General features: G+C 36.8%; 1 protein-coding gene across 1 annotated transcript; it reads left to right on the forward strand.

The window, feature by feature from the left end:
• The first annotated feature begins 885 nt into the window (after positions 1 to 885).
• Positions 886 to 15,002, forward strand: LOC310922438 (programmed cell death 1 ligand 2-like). The gene is made up of 7 exons (XM_083883011.1): positions 886 to 1,091; positions 7,487 to 7,555; positions 8,875 to 9,237; positions 10,303 to 10,584; positions 11,924 to 12,064; positions 12,810 to 12,851; positions 14,900 to 15,002. The coding sequence occupies exons 2-7, from the start codon at positions 7,501 to 7,503 to the stop codon at positions 14,980 to 14,982; spliced, it is 966 nt and encodes a 321-aa protein (XP_083739137.1). The 5' UTR covers positions 886 to 1,091; positions 7,487 to 7,500; the 3' UTR covers positions 14,983 to 15,002.
• The last annotated feature ends 521 nt before the right edge of the window (positions 15,003 to 15,523 follow it).

Here is a 15,523-nt window from a genome sequence, read left to right on the forward strand (position 1 = left end):
AACTGTGAGGTAGGCAATCATACACCATCCCAAATCAGCTAGGATTCACATCAGTAAAGCCACAATCGTTTCTTGTGTTGAGGTAGAACACAATTCTCACAAGCAGTGAGAATCAAATAGGAGACAAAAGAATATGTGAGTCCCACCTCTAGATCAAATGCATCTGTATCCCTTTTATGCATCTCATTCATGATGTCATCCTAAATTAAAAGACAGTGTGATGAAAAATTAAAAGATGCTGTTAAACTGATAAAGCTGTTTGATAGAACAAAATACTTTTATATTGGAAAGGGGATCTATCAGTCACCTAATCCAGTCTTCCACTCAAAGCAGTGACATCTTAAAAACAATTGCCCAGGCTTTGTCCTGTGAAGTTTGGTACATATGTAAGGATGGAGATTCATAATCTAACTGGAGTGTTTGATTAGCCTCATAGTGGTTTTTTGTTTTGTTTTTGAGTTTTTTGTTTTGTTTTGTTTTGTTTTTGGTTTGGTTTTTTTTTGTTTGTTTGTTTGGTTTTTTTTTTTTTTTTTTTTGTAATAACATCAATTTAGATAAAATTTAGGAGGAAATGGGTTCTGCAAATATTAGGTAATTGCTTGACAAATTCTTGTAAAATTAATCTGATGAAAGCTAAGAAAATGCAACTTGATAGTTTCATGAATGTAAAACAGTCCTAGTAAATGCAAATTCAGGTGCCAATGCTGTATACTGCTCTAAATGGTTATAAACCCACTGAAAAATCGTGGCTATAATCAAAAACATAATCTGAGCACATTAATTTTATGGAATGATTTGTATAATTTTTTTGGATGCATGCACCTTCTCAGCAATGCAGAGATGTGAGCTCAGTGTACATTCAGAATGAAACTGACACTGCCAGCAACATCCTAGGAAATGTCCTTTCAACACAGTCAGATTTTTTATGACATAAAGCCTGAATAAGAACAGCCTACAAGCTGTGCTATTGGTGCATGTTATGTGTTGTCATAAGAGTTGGGTAGTTTCTGCTGTTGTGCAAATACGATAGAGCTTTGAAAATCTTTGCTGTTACATGAATCAGATTGCAATGACCTCCATAAAGATCTGATGTGAGTACAACACTTATAAAATGCAAATTAATGTTTCCTGTGTTTCTGACTGATGAATTGCAGGTTTTTTCCTAGATTCTTAAGATTACTTAAGTTCACATTTACTTTTACTTTACCTAAGTTATTTTTCAAATTATTGCTGGGATAGAGATTCTGATTCTGAATGAAAGATAAGCTCCAGATCCTAAAACACAGGTCCGCATAATTTCTAATCCTGGTATTTTTGGTAGGTGAAGCTGTCTTGCAACTCTATCTTCTGTCACAGGCAAAGGCAGAGGAATGGTGCTGGTGAGACTCACGCATGAGGCTGTAGCTCTTAGAAAATATTTAATCCTGAATTTCAGGGAAGATTTGAATGGAGAAAAACCCCTCTGTATATATTTGTATCTATACATTTCTGTTTACTTTCTTTTAGTTGTTACTAATGCACTACCAGTAGACAATAGGTTTGATTGTACAGCAAGTCTGGAGACTTCCACCTTCTGCATCCCAGAAAAAGCATAGGCTATGAAGAGAAGAAGTTTTTGTGCCTCTCTGAGAAATCTTTCTTTCTGTAGAAGCTGCAGATATGAAAGAGAATCAGCAGTGTATCATGCCAGAGTGTCAGCCTGTATTCAGTAATGCTCCTAAGAGCTGAAAGGCTCTGAAAGGTTCTCTGATATACAAAACCACTTTTGAAATGTAACAAAATTTCATCCAGTTCTATCCTAGTATCTAGACAAAAAAAAATTTCAGCCATATTAGAATGATTGTATTTGTCACGGAACAAAAAAACTGACAGTAGAAAATATTCAACAGGTGACAGTTATACAATGCAGGGAAAGTGAGAATTCACAGAGAGTGTGAGCAAAGGAGGAAGTGAGAAATTATATGTCTTCACCTGAAACCTGAAGCGAGATGGAGAGCAGACTGAAATGATGCAAATAGGCTGTCACAGGTAAACATCAGGAACAAAGGAATCATCCCAACAATAAATTACCTGTGTGATGAGGTGGGCAACAAGGGACTAAAACAAGTGTGCAAAAGACAGAGGATCTTTTGAATAAGGTGGGTTTGAGAGAATGAGAACAAGAGATCATGTCCAGAGAATATACTGAGACAGGCTGGAGAAGTGGCATTCAAAAAAATTTAAAAAGGATTTTTTATGAAATTCCTGAAACAGAAACAAAGTATCTTCTTTCTGATGGTGAGATACAGAACAATTATAGTTTTTATGAGGATCTAATGCTTGTTTTTTTGTTTATTCTGTTGTTTATTTTCTGACCTAGGACTTTAAAACTTTTTTCTTTAATTTTTTGGAGTTTTTCTTTTTTTAAACTGGATTCTTCACTCAAAGTAAAATCGGTTTAGCCATTTCATGAAGATGTCAAAAAGTTGTGTCTTTCTGCACACACTAGGGTGTCAAAAGCTGTTGAAAAAAGTTTGCTTCCATTGCAAAATGCACAGAAGACATGGGAGTTTCAGTAACAGAAAAAGACAAAACAAACTGTGACTGGGACCATATAATCTTTTGCTGTGTACATAGGTGCATGAGAAGATAGTCTCTTTTCTAACTAAGTGAGCATAAAACTCCTTTTCACGCAGGGAGTGTCAAATGGAGAAAAGCCTGTTAACACACCTTGATTGCTTTGATTAAGATGAGTTTGTAATTTTGGATTACTTCCAGAAGGCACTGTCCTGTGCTTAGTATGGGTCCTAGCTTTGCAATACAATAAGACAGAGGGTGTAGAAGGAGAGGGATTAGGAAAGCACAGTCTGAACTGATCTCAGCTCAGTAATGTTGCAGAGTCTGTCTGCAGCAGAGCAAAAACATTGAATGTAGGACTGAATAGATCAATTGCAATATTGGTGTTTCAAATCCATAACAAAATCTACCAGCTCAAAGTGTCTCAGGATGCAAGACCACTTGCAAAACCTTGTTTGCTTAAGTGCACAAGACAGGTCATGTGGAGGTGGACACAGGCCACTGGCCAGCCTGGTGACATTTCCATCCTCCCAGCTGTGGAGTTCAACGTCCCCTCTTCCTTCTACATTGTAAAAACACCTGTGTTATACCTGATAAAACCAAGAAGGATCACATCATAAGTCCTGTCAAGGGGATACCTCGGTCTGCAGGGAAATACAATTCAAAGAAGGGTCTGTCTGCCATAGCCATTAAGTTTTAAAAGGACCAAGTACCCTTTCTTAGTCTTTTATTATGTTGATCTTCCAGAATGAAATCTGAGTGATTATTGTGAACTTCTGTGCTGATTTGACTCCTGCTTTAAACCTGGAAGAAAGCCACTGTGCTTGAAAGCTTGTTTAGCTTTTCCAACTGTTCTGATTATTCTAGTGGAAGTTATTGGTCTAAACTCTCCTTGCTTAATGCTGCTAAGTTTCATTATGTAGATACTAAATGTGTTTACCAAATGTGTTTTCTAAATTATCCATTTGCTGGAATACAAATATTTTAATAGCTGAAACAATGTTTCCAGGAAAGGGCTTTCCATTATTTTATAAGGTCCCTGAATCCCTACGCCTCTGGTTGTTTTCTGTAGTGTACACACACGGATTTTGTTCAGGATGCTTTGTTAAACTTCTGTTGAGAATAACCACAGAACTACAGAACCATTGAATGATTTAAGTGTAAGGAACATTTAAAGGTGATCTACTCCAACCTCCCTGCCATGTGCAGGAGCAATCACAGCAAGGGTACTAACCAAAGGTAGTTTCAGAGAATCTTACACTAAGATGCTTCTTTTACTTTAGAAAAGTATTATGATCTTTCATGGATGAAAAGAACAGGATTTAATTTACATTACTCAGATGTAGGTTTCAATCTTTATTAGAAAGGAGTAAATTGCAAAATATTCTGTGATCTTTATGTTCCTTTATTTAAAATAGTTCTTGTAAACTTAACATTATGAACATTGTGAGAGTTGTCACAAATGACAAATCAGTCCGAACTCTTATGACCAGATGGGTGCTAACCTCAGTGGCCAACTCATTGTGGTTCACATGAGTGTTTTCTGAAAAAAGGATCCAGTAAATAACAATAAACACATACAAAGAAGTCTGTACAAAGCACAGCTATTTAAATTAACTACCCCAGCTTTTGCTCAAGAGTTCCACGGTTTAAGCATGTAGCAGACTGATGTTCATATTTTGCCACTAGCTTCAGTTTCTTAGAGAATCCTTATAACATCGAGCTTTGTCAAGATAAGCACCTTTTCACTTCTGTCTGTAGAATGGAATGAAGTCTACACATTATGTTGAAAATGGAATAATATTGTTGCATGGAAGGTAGAACTCATACAGTTTGAAATGGGAATGCAGAGTCTAAATTTTCCAAAGGAAGAAGAAATATCCTTCTCACTTCTTACAAGAAGGATTTTGGACAATCACTTAAGATTTTACGTGAAGTAAGGCCAAAATTTACCCTTTTTTTGAGACAAGTGTTATAAACCTTCTGGATATGTGAGCTGGAACTAGGACTAAAGTCACAGGCATGATCAATTGAATGAACCAAGTGGAGAAAAACAATACTTAGTATCATTTTGATCTTTGGTGGAAATACAGGAATTTATTATCATTGACATCTGGATTTCAGTCAGCATTCACTACAAAATTTACCAGAATATGTTACTTGTGGGCCAATGAACTCAAGTCTGGGTATTTACTGAAAATACAATCTTTGTATTTTCAGGAAAGCAAAAAAAAACTATACAAAAAATAAGATTATAGTCCTCATTTTCCCTAATGATAGTCATACTTTTGTTTTCATTGGTCCCATTCAAACTTTTTCTATTGAGCCCTGCATCTTCATTGAAATTACTACAACTCAAAAAACTCCATAATGATCTTCAGATGTTTGATGTGATACTTTTTACCACTTTGATTATCCAAGGTTTTTTCAACTTAACTCTAATAATCACAGAGCACTGTGTGATAACTTGCTTTTTCTTCTGCAGGCTGGTCTGGGAAATCAATTTACTGACTGCGTCTGATCTGCTCTTGAAATGTCATGCTACTTCTTACTGTTCTCAGACATGTATTTTCAATTTCTCACTTTGCTGCAAGGAGTGTTAAGTGCTGATTTTTACGGCACAGCATTCCTTCTTTTATCTCTGCAAATTTGTAACAGGCATATGATGAATATATTTTAGAAGGTGCCTTTTGCTTAACAGAAAAACAAGAGACAGTGCTGTGCATAAGCTTAGGATAAGTTAGGATAGTTGTGTACAAGGACTACTGAAGAGCAGGGCATGTCATATATTTTATGCAAAGCAGGGAGAACATAACATGAGGGCTATTCTGCAAGGTCATGAATGGTTAGTAGTGCAAAGTTCAGAACAAATCACCTTCCAGATGCTGGTGCAGGCTTCTCTATAGAAGTGTATCAGAGCCACATGATGCAGTTGCATGAGTCGATTACACTGAGATTGCACAACAACTTAATGTCTACTAGTGAGATTACGGAAATAAAGAAGGATGCCTTCTAATGCAGATCCTTGCTGACAAATCCTTGATCATTCTAACACACATCTATGCTAATAGATCTTTGATCTTTTTAATACAGATCCTTCCTGATTCCCACAAGCATTCTATGACTGCTTTCAGTATCACAAGTTAAAATGTTCTCATGTTTGGTTTCTTTTGTGTATTTATATTGTGTAATGCTTTTCTAAAACTAATCCCTCTGGTCAGGCAAGATTTACTTGATATTTATTAATTGTAATTATCTGCTGGGGCTTTGATCATGTATCATCTTATTTTTACTACCAGTAATATGTATATTTTTAAAAATCCTATCACCTCTAGTATAAAATAAACATGCTCTGCATTCTCAATGTACTTTGAATTATAAAAAGAAAGCAGAATACCTAAAATGTCTCACATAAGGTTAATCCAGGGACCTAAATATTGATGTGAAATACTGTTCCATTCTTCATTCAGTTCTTCCCCTTATGTCCATCTTCTTCACGGTTAACTGTGTGGAGAAGTGAGCATAGCAGGAGACTGAGGATGGCAAATAGTAAGAGTCTTTAGTTCTGCATCTAGAAAATAGAGATATTGATAATGTTTATTAGCTCCTTTCTCACACAACCATAGTAATTATGATCCATCACACATTAAGTAGTGATGGACTCAGTCCTCTGACAAAGGTAACTAGCTTTCATTTACATGTAATAAGTCTGCTTACAGTAGTTTACATATAAATTCTGATATCATATGATTAAAGTCTAAATTTCCAGAAAAAGTCCCATAATTTTGGCTGCTAATTTGCTAAAGGTTGAGCCTCATGTTCCAAAAAACTGAAAGCTCAAGGGTAGAAGCAATGAGAGAAATGCAGCACCTGAGAAAATTGGAACCAGAATGTTTCAAGCTGAGCCCACAAAAGAATAGGGAAGCAAAATGAAACCCGTCCTCCAGTAAGTCTAGTTCTGGGGAAGTCTAAAATTGCTCCTTCGCTTCTTTACTTCCTTGTAGCTTATTTCTGGATCATATTCAATTTTTTTTTCAGATTATACTTCATGTTAGCAAGATTTACTCAAAGTAATTCTTCTGTCTTCTCTCCTTAGTTTTGTTATTTTGCTTTTGCCATTTCTTCATTGTTTGGGGCTTTTTCTTTTTTTAGTTATGTTGATCTGTATACAATAATATGAAAAACATGTGATAGTTTGTTTGCTACTGAAACACTCACTCCAAAACTGTACTTTCTCCTTTTGCATTATCCCAGGGCTGTCGGTTTACTGTCAGGTGAAATAAAAGGCGATTTGTACATGTCAGACGTTACCATTTGTAAAGCGAAAGAATAGCAGCAGTAGGTTCATTCTAATCCTTTCTGACGCAAACTTCAACTTACCTACTCCAAGATTTCCACTGCCTCACAATGTGTTCCAGGTTCTTCCTGGTCTTTAGGTTTAAGGCAATAAGTAAATGCTAAATACCCCATGCAAAGCAGAGTTGAAACTAAAGCAGGGCTAAAGATCTTGTGAATTAGATCAGGAGTTGGCACAGACAGTTAAAAAATCTGTTTGTGTTTGTTCACGAATCTCTCCAGCATGGGAGGAGTCAATTGTGATTGATTTTTATTTGTGGATAGTAAAAAATAAAGAACCATTTCCCTGTCAGACTATTTTAAACTGCCTGCAAGCTACAGATCCTGAAAATGTCATGAGTGAAGTTGTGGAAATGTTTTATTTCTCTTTACTTGCCACAGTTTCATTGCCATTGGTTCAAATTCTTTGTGTGTCTATGAGCTGCTCTAATAAGGATTTTCTCATTTCTGCTAGTAGCCTAGTATTAGTTTCTGCTTATCAGCTGTGATGGATTTTAAAGGCTAGCATGGCTCTGATCTGCCTCAGCAGAAGGTAGTTGTTGCAAGTTGTAGTGCAATCCTACTTTTATTTCAGGTTTACTTGAGAAAATGTTCCAGATTGTCACAATACTGTGGATGGAAACACAGCTCTCCATGGTTTCAGGTAAGAGAGAAACAGCCTTCCAGTTCCACTAGCAGAACCAATGCAGCTTTTAGTCTGTGGTTCTTCAGCACCTCCAGCAATACTTGCATGAATGGTCAGTAATGTCTGGAGCCTCTGCTTTCCATCTTATAGAAGGCACTGGCACTGACTGAGCACAGGACAGGTGTCCATCACTTTCCAGAGTCAGGCTTCTTTAACATATTGTGTACTGGCAGCTGACGTGTCCATCATTAGTGGCATGGCTGTGAGGAAGACGACCAAAGCAAGCAATGCCCACTGGGGAGCATAACAATCTCAGTGCACAATGGAGTGAAGCAAAATCACTTGTGTTCCCCTGTCCATGCCTCTAGCAATAGCAGGCTAAAACACAGAAAGAGCTTGACACTTTTTCACATATTTTTTTCCTTGTTACAGTTGTATTAGAGTGAACAAACATTGCTAAGGGGAACCTAGAAATGGTAAGGTTTCCCTGCATTTCAGAGACACATGCAATAAAAAGAATGCATGAACAGTTTCATGACTTCTCTTTGGAATGTCACTACCAACACTTCCAAGTGCTCCTGAATTTTCAACCAATATGGGAAGCAGTAACAAGGTATATTGAATGATGTATTATAAATAACTCTGCAATATCAAGTATACTTTAAAATAGCAACCTATTCATAACAATATTAATTTCAGATTGCATGAATGGCTGAGATGGTTTTGATGTATTTTCTGTAACACTGTTGCATGTGTCTGAGAAAACGCATGAGATCATGAGATATCAAATGATACTCACATGGTTCCAGGTTGGTGGAGACTTATAGCTACATAGCAACTCTGAGCTAGACATGTTTATCCAGTGGAACTCTGTTTCACAGGAACTACGTTGGTATTTCTTTTTGTAAAGGATAATAAATTAGATTTTACAATTTCCACAATTGTTGCTTTTACTACCACCTTACGATATATAAGAGACCATATCATAGTTGATAAAAATGGTCCCCGTGTAACCACTGGTCTAGCCTTAAGTCACTCATAAATGTGAAAAAAACCCCAACCCATAAAACTTAGTCATTTTGCCCTCATCTTTCAGATTCTGTCATCAATACAGAATGTAGATGATTTGCTAGAATTACTATGTGGTAAAAATATAAGTGTGAATATGAATAAAAAATGCTTAAAACTTTTAGTCAAATCAGTAACCATATACCTCTGACTATCTGTATACAGTATATACTATCTGTTTACTATCTAATACAGTTTTGCCCAAATTTAAAGGAAATCAGAACATATAATGATGAAACAAATGAACTTGTTCTCTTTTCCTCACATAGCTTTATTTACAGTTGAAGTTCCTCAACAGCTCTACACTGCAGAGTATGGAAACAATGTGACCATGGAATGCAGATTCCCTGTGAATGGTTCAGTAGATCTAGGACTCCTGACTGTTGTCTGGGAGCAGAAAAGGCAGGGATGGTTGAAATCAAAAGAGGTGTACACATTTCGAAATGGGAAGGCACTCCACCCATCCCAACATCCTGATTACATAGGAAGAGCATCACTTCTGCACAGTGAACTGAAGGTGGGACGAGCCATCCTTCAGATCACCAATGTGAAGATGACAGACACAGGATCATACCTTTGTCTCATTGACTACCAGGGTGTGGACTACAAGTACATTGCTTTAGAAGTAAAAGGTGAGTGGTCAAATTAAACGTAATTGTATACTCATTGAGATGTCTCTACTAAATTCCTACAAGCTTGTAGAGAATGGGTAATCTCAAGGAATTAGTTGCTTGTTGTCTGACAAAGACTTTGTGTTCAGCCCTCACTTGAACCAAAGCAGTTCTCTTAGTGGTGGCTAGCCTTTGGTTCAACAGCTGAGCTCCTCCAGGAACACTCGGTGCTGGGAAGGGACAGCATCTGTTCTTTTTCCATCCTTCTTCCTTTCCCCTTCTTTCTACAGCCTCTTCTTCAGTGTCACCTCCTCCCTCCTCTCCTTTGATCCCCTGACTTGTTGGGCCACCCTCTGGTCATTCCCAAAAGTTTCTCAGAGATGGTTCAACACACTTACGAACCCTACTGCAACTACCCAAGTGGCTGGGGATTCCCCAAGTGACTGCAGTTCCCACAGCAAGGATGTGATTTTCTGTGTTCATTGAAGCCAAATGGGCATTATTAATAGATGTATATGTTATTGGAGAGCACAATAAACCAGATCTTTGAAAGACTTCTGGTGTTTCCCACTAATTGCATGTCTGTGTGATGCAAGGCAGCATTTGTTTCCCACACAGATATTAAAATAACAATCTTTATCAAAAGCAAAAATGGACACAGATATTCTTAAGACCCATATTAGTTCCTCTGAAAAGTTAATTTTGTTCTAATATGATGAAAATATTACACTGTTTATAAGATACGGTAAAACAAACATGAAAATCAGCCTTTCTGGAAGTGGCATATTCTAAAAGTGAAAATAAGAGTCCTGTAAGATTCCATTTGTCTCCTCTGTCTCAATAAATTATAAATTTAGTGTCAACTGATGCCCTGTATAAAGTACTGGAGCATGTTCTCTTGTAGTAGGCATGGTAAGGATTGAATAGTCAATTTCTCATTATTCTACAAAACGTCCTTCATCATTTTAAATAAGTGTCCCACAGATATAACCAGAGAATACATAGCATTAAAGGAAGCAGGGAAAGTGAAGTGGGAAAATTACTATTGTTGCATACAACAATTTCACTCAACAACTTCTTATGCAGCATCTTACAAGAGAATAAACACTCAAGTAGTGAGAATACCAGGTGAAGACAAGTTTGTTTTTATGTGCCAGTCAGAAGGCTTTCCTCTGGCAGAGGTTTTCTGGCAAAATGAGAATGTCAATCTCAGTGGACCTGCAAATACGACCTATACACTGACTGCAGATGGCCTCTACAATGTCACCAGCATCCTGATATTCAAACCAAATATGAGTGAGAACTACACCTGTGTCTTCTGGAATAAAGAACTGAATGGAGAAACTTCAGCTCACATTTCCACTTTAGGTTTGTATGACCTTGAACTTGTACATGACAGTGTTCATACACAAATCATGCGCTATGATCCATCACTGGAGTTCAGTTCTAGAAACTGGTGTAATATTGATTCTTGGGAAATGGAACAAATCAGTATTATTTATGTCTTTGAAGTCTCAGCTAGCTTCCACTCCAAAAAATCAGTCTGTATTTTTTCTATATATTTTAATTTTAGGGTAGCTTTCATTATTTTCCCGCCAATACAGCGGGAAAATTTTCAGCTGCATGAGTATCTTCCCTCATAGTCTCCTATTTAATTGTTCTACTTAGTTGTCTACCTTGACTTCAGCAAGACTTTTGATATTGCTGTATAATATCCTCGTGGGTAGGCTCAGGAAATGTGAGTTAGATGAACAGGATCAACAACTGGTTAAATGACAGAGCTCAGAAGGTTGTGATCTGAGGAATAGAATCCAGATGGAAGCCTGCTGTCAGTGCCATTCCCCAAAGATCAGTACTAGGTCCAGGCTTATTCAATTTATCAACAACCTGGACAAAGGAATCAAAGGCACTCTCCACAGGTTTGCTGGTGACACTAAACTGGGGGGAGTGGCTGATCCACCCGAAGGCTCTGCTGCCATTCCATGGATCTTGATTAGCTGGAGAGTTGGGCAGAGAGAAACCTAATGAGGTTTAACTAAGTGTAAGGTCCTGCACCTGGGGAGGAATTGCCTTACATGCCAGCACAGGCTGGGGCCTGACCCCTGTGAAGTGGTTTTGCAGAAAAGGACCTAGGAGCCCTGGCAGACAAAAAGCTCTCCATGAGCCAGCCAAGAAAGCTAATGGTATTTTGGGGTGCATTAGAAAGAGCATTACCAGCAGATCAAGGCAGATGATCCTGCCCCTTTACTCAGCAGTAGTGAGGCCACATCTGGAGTGCTGTGCCCAGTTCTGGGCTCCTCAGGACACAAGAGAGAAGGACGTACTGCAGAGGGTCAAGTGACAGCCACAAGGATGAAAAGGGGTCTGGAGCATCTCTCTTACGAGGAGACACTGTTTAGTCTGGAGGAGAGAAGACCGAGAGGGGATCTTATCAATATATACAAATATTTCAAAGGCAGATGCCAATAGGATAATGCCAGACTCAAATGCCATACAAATGCGAGACTTCATTTGTTTTTTGTAAGGCTTTTTACAGTAATACTTCAGAACAAATTAATCATAAAGTAAGTGCAAATCACTACGTTGATAAATTTTAAAAATCCTTTGTTCAGTCAGAGCAAAACTTTAGAGAAACAGAACTGATAACTTGATAAACAATGTCTATTTTGTAAGTCATAAATTTCCTTTCCTTTCATGTTTTTGACAGCTTTAATGAGTACACAGTATAGCGGACAAAAATTCCTGATCTCTTTAATCATCCCCACAAGTGTGACTGTAGCTGTCGTTCTCTCTGTACTAATAATTTTTCAGAAGAGAAAATCATTCAAGAATGAGCAACCCAAAAAAGGTACATTTTACTTCAGATAGTGAAACTTCTCAGTTTTTTTTTTTTTTTGTTCTTTGAACAACCTTTAAGAAATTTTAGTAACCCTAGGTACACTTACATGACTTTGGTGACATTTTATTTCTAGATGACAAGAGGTTATAAAATGAGATCTTGGATAACTTGAGTTGGGTTTTATTTTCTTCACTTTGTTACCGATGTGAGACAAGGTGTATGGAAAGCTACATTTTTAAAACTAACCAGTTAGTATTTTGTACAGCACACAAAAAAACTCTGCTTTGGGTAAGGAGGACTGTAAAAGCAGTTTGAATGGTGTTTTCTTTATAGCTACAAAGACATTGTGGCTACAGTGTATTACAGGTAATTTTTATTTTTCAACTCCATTATTGCTGTATAAAATGGTGTGATACAGGACTATCACAGTATTTCTTTTATTGTTTGCATGTGCAGAAGTGCAAAAGTCATAAAGCAAAGAGACTATTATTCTAATATTTTCTTGCACATGAACAGACTCCACTAAACCAGACAAATGTATTTATAGTCATGAAAGGAGAGTCTTACCATTTTGACTTCCGAATTTTATTCAAGTTTTGTAAAAGAAACATAGAGATGTTTAGTTATTTCATATGATTTAATAATAAACTTATCTGTGCTTACAGCTAGTTTTATCTAAAGGTTTGTTGAATTGCATTGTTTCTTTCAAATGTAGAAATGTTTAAGCTAAATTTGTATATATTTACTTTAACAGACGGGAAAAGAAAAATGAACCCTAATGCAAAGGATGAGAACAGTAAGTCATAGGCAATTTTTAAAATTTACATTTACAGATTTTTCTTTCTTACATCTAAAATCTTAAAAAATATCTAGATTGTAACCTAAACAAGGTTACATCAAAATAGAGCGTAGTTTTGAGTTTAAATTCTTTTTTCCATGAGTTTTTTTAAAATGCAGTTTCTGGAGTTTTGACTTTCTCTTGGGCAATGTAAAAATTTATAAATATTGGTTCCCTTTCACTGAGGTACCAATAATTTTCATACATAGCTCAGCACACACCACTGTATACTAACTGGGGTTCTAGTAGTCTTGGCTGAGAAGGATATTCACAGAAAGCTGGTTGTTTTAGAAAGCATCAAGTTTTTGTGGCAATAGTCTATTATACTATTGGATCAGGCTACAGGTTTTAACAGCAAATAAAATGATACCTCATTTACCTGGAATACTATAATCTCCTAGGCAACTTCTTGTCTTATGAGAATCTGACTTGCCTAGACATCCAGGAATTTTGCATTTCAGAGGGAAGATAATACCTAAAAAATTGTCAGGATGCATCTATTTGTTCTATTCTAAAATTGAAATGGAAAAAGAAAAAAAACAAAACCAGATACCACCATAGAAAACTATAAAATATAAAATATGACAAGAAAAGTCTTAATGTACCTACTTAGATAAATCAATTTTGTTGCCTATAGATAAAAGTTTGACAGGTTAATGCATTGTGAGGAGAGAGGCTGTAGCCAGTGTTAGGTACTTTGGTTCAGCTGTAATTCCTTGGTGTCCATGCAGACCCTCACACAGCATAATGAGGTCAGCTCTGAGGCTGCCAAGAAGCACAAATGAAGTAATACTGTGATGCAGCTAACCAAGTGAACACAGAGACAAATCAGGGCTTTTCCAAGGACAGGATTTTTTTGAGAATCCACTCATGTTTCTCACTGCTAAAAAAATACATGAAGAAGTCATCAGCTTAAAAAAATAAATTTTGTGCATGAAAACTAGAGATTGGATGAAGAGGGGATGAATCCACTGATTTCCAAGTCACCTTCAGGTAGTCATGTTTGCACCTTAACTGTAACTGCCACAGCCAACAGTTAAAATAACACATTCAGAAAGACACTTTCAACTTAAGAAACATTGCTACAGTCAAAGTCTCATTCTTATTTTTCATGTGACAGTATGAAACTTCAGTGGCATCATGCCATTCACTAAACACAAGCTCAAGTCAAGCAGCATTGTGGAGGACAGCTTTGGTGCATGTCTGGACATAATTCCAGTGCATATTGTCCAACTATAGTTTAGCTTCTCCTGGCTTTTTGTATTACTTTTGCGGAATTTTTCCACTTCAGAGCCTCTTCTGTGCACTCAGTGAAATGAAGAAATTAAAGGAGACAAGGCTGCTCTTTGTGGTTTTACTTCTTCATTTTAAGGACAAAAAAACTGTCTTATTTGCAACAGCAGTAAGTCAGATGACAAGCATTCTCAGCATTGGATATTTTTAAGAAACCCTGGAAAGAACCTTTTTTCCATGATGAGTAGGTAGGTGAAGCATAAAACCCACAGATACTTTATCACAGTGCCTTGGAAATGACCCATACAGTTCTGGTTACGGGAACAAGGATTGTTAATGTTATCAGTTTTAATTTACAGCTCAAGCCGCAAAAGAACTGAATATGCAGGGCATTTAAACTCATCACTGAAGTCCCTGTTCTGCACACTTTTAATCACATGCACAGATTTACTGACAAGCATTACCATGGATGCTCTCTAAACAGATTTCAGTTTTCTTATTTTGTTTATATGGCTGAAAGTGAGTGATAGCTTCATTGTAATAGAAAATTCAGAGTTTGGACTACAGATAAAAGAGAGAATTCTTTCCTCGGAAAAGATTGCAGAAGATGTTCTTGTAAATTATGACAGTTTTAAGGAGCCACTGTAACTTCAGTATGATCCAGAAGACTGAGCTTTCATTCATTACGACTAGGTTGTTAAAATCAGGCTTTTTATTTTCCTTAATCACTGCAGAATATTTAAACTAATGCTATTGCATTTTCTTTCTTTAAGGTGATGATTTTAACTCTCAGACTGAGGCTTTATACTTGTCAACTGTGACAGCTTCAAGAGACATTGGGAGTGTGGGTCTGTGAAAATTCTTCATCTTACATGCCAGATTTTGCACTTTTTCAATCTGTTTTTGGGGACTTCAAAATAAAATTACAGCACTTTAGTCTTGGGATAAACAGTGAACACATGGGGATGTATTTGCACTGCAGTGATAGAAAGCTATGCCTCCTCAGATACTATATCTTCTTGAAGTTACTGAGAACTATGCTGTCATGAAATGTGGTTTACCACTGTGGAGAGGTCATCTGAGTACCTTTGATACACTTTACTTTGGGATTTACTGTTGCTCAAGGGATTTTTGTTTAAGAATGCCTTTATTAACTCTTCCAGTCTCAGGAAGGCTGCTTGGATTCAAACATCCAGCAGAATTTGAATAAAAGTTGTAAATGCTATCTCATGTCAACTATCTTTCAGGTAGAAACATCATTACATGCCCACATCCCATTTCCAAATTTTCTAACACATTAAGCAGGATATTACCACAAGTACCCATGATCATGGCAATATACAGACGATATTTCATATCACAAGAGCAATAAGAGGTTGAAATTAAATTAAAGGACA

The sequence above is a fragment of the Zosterops lateralis genome, assembly GCF_965231275.1.
Source record: "Zosterops lateralis genome assembly, chromosome: Z".
Taxonomy (NCBI): domain Eukaryota; kingdom Metazoa; phylum Chordata; class Aves; order Passeriformes; family Zosteropidae; genus Zosterops; species Zosterops lateralis.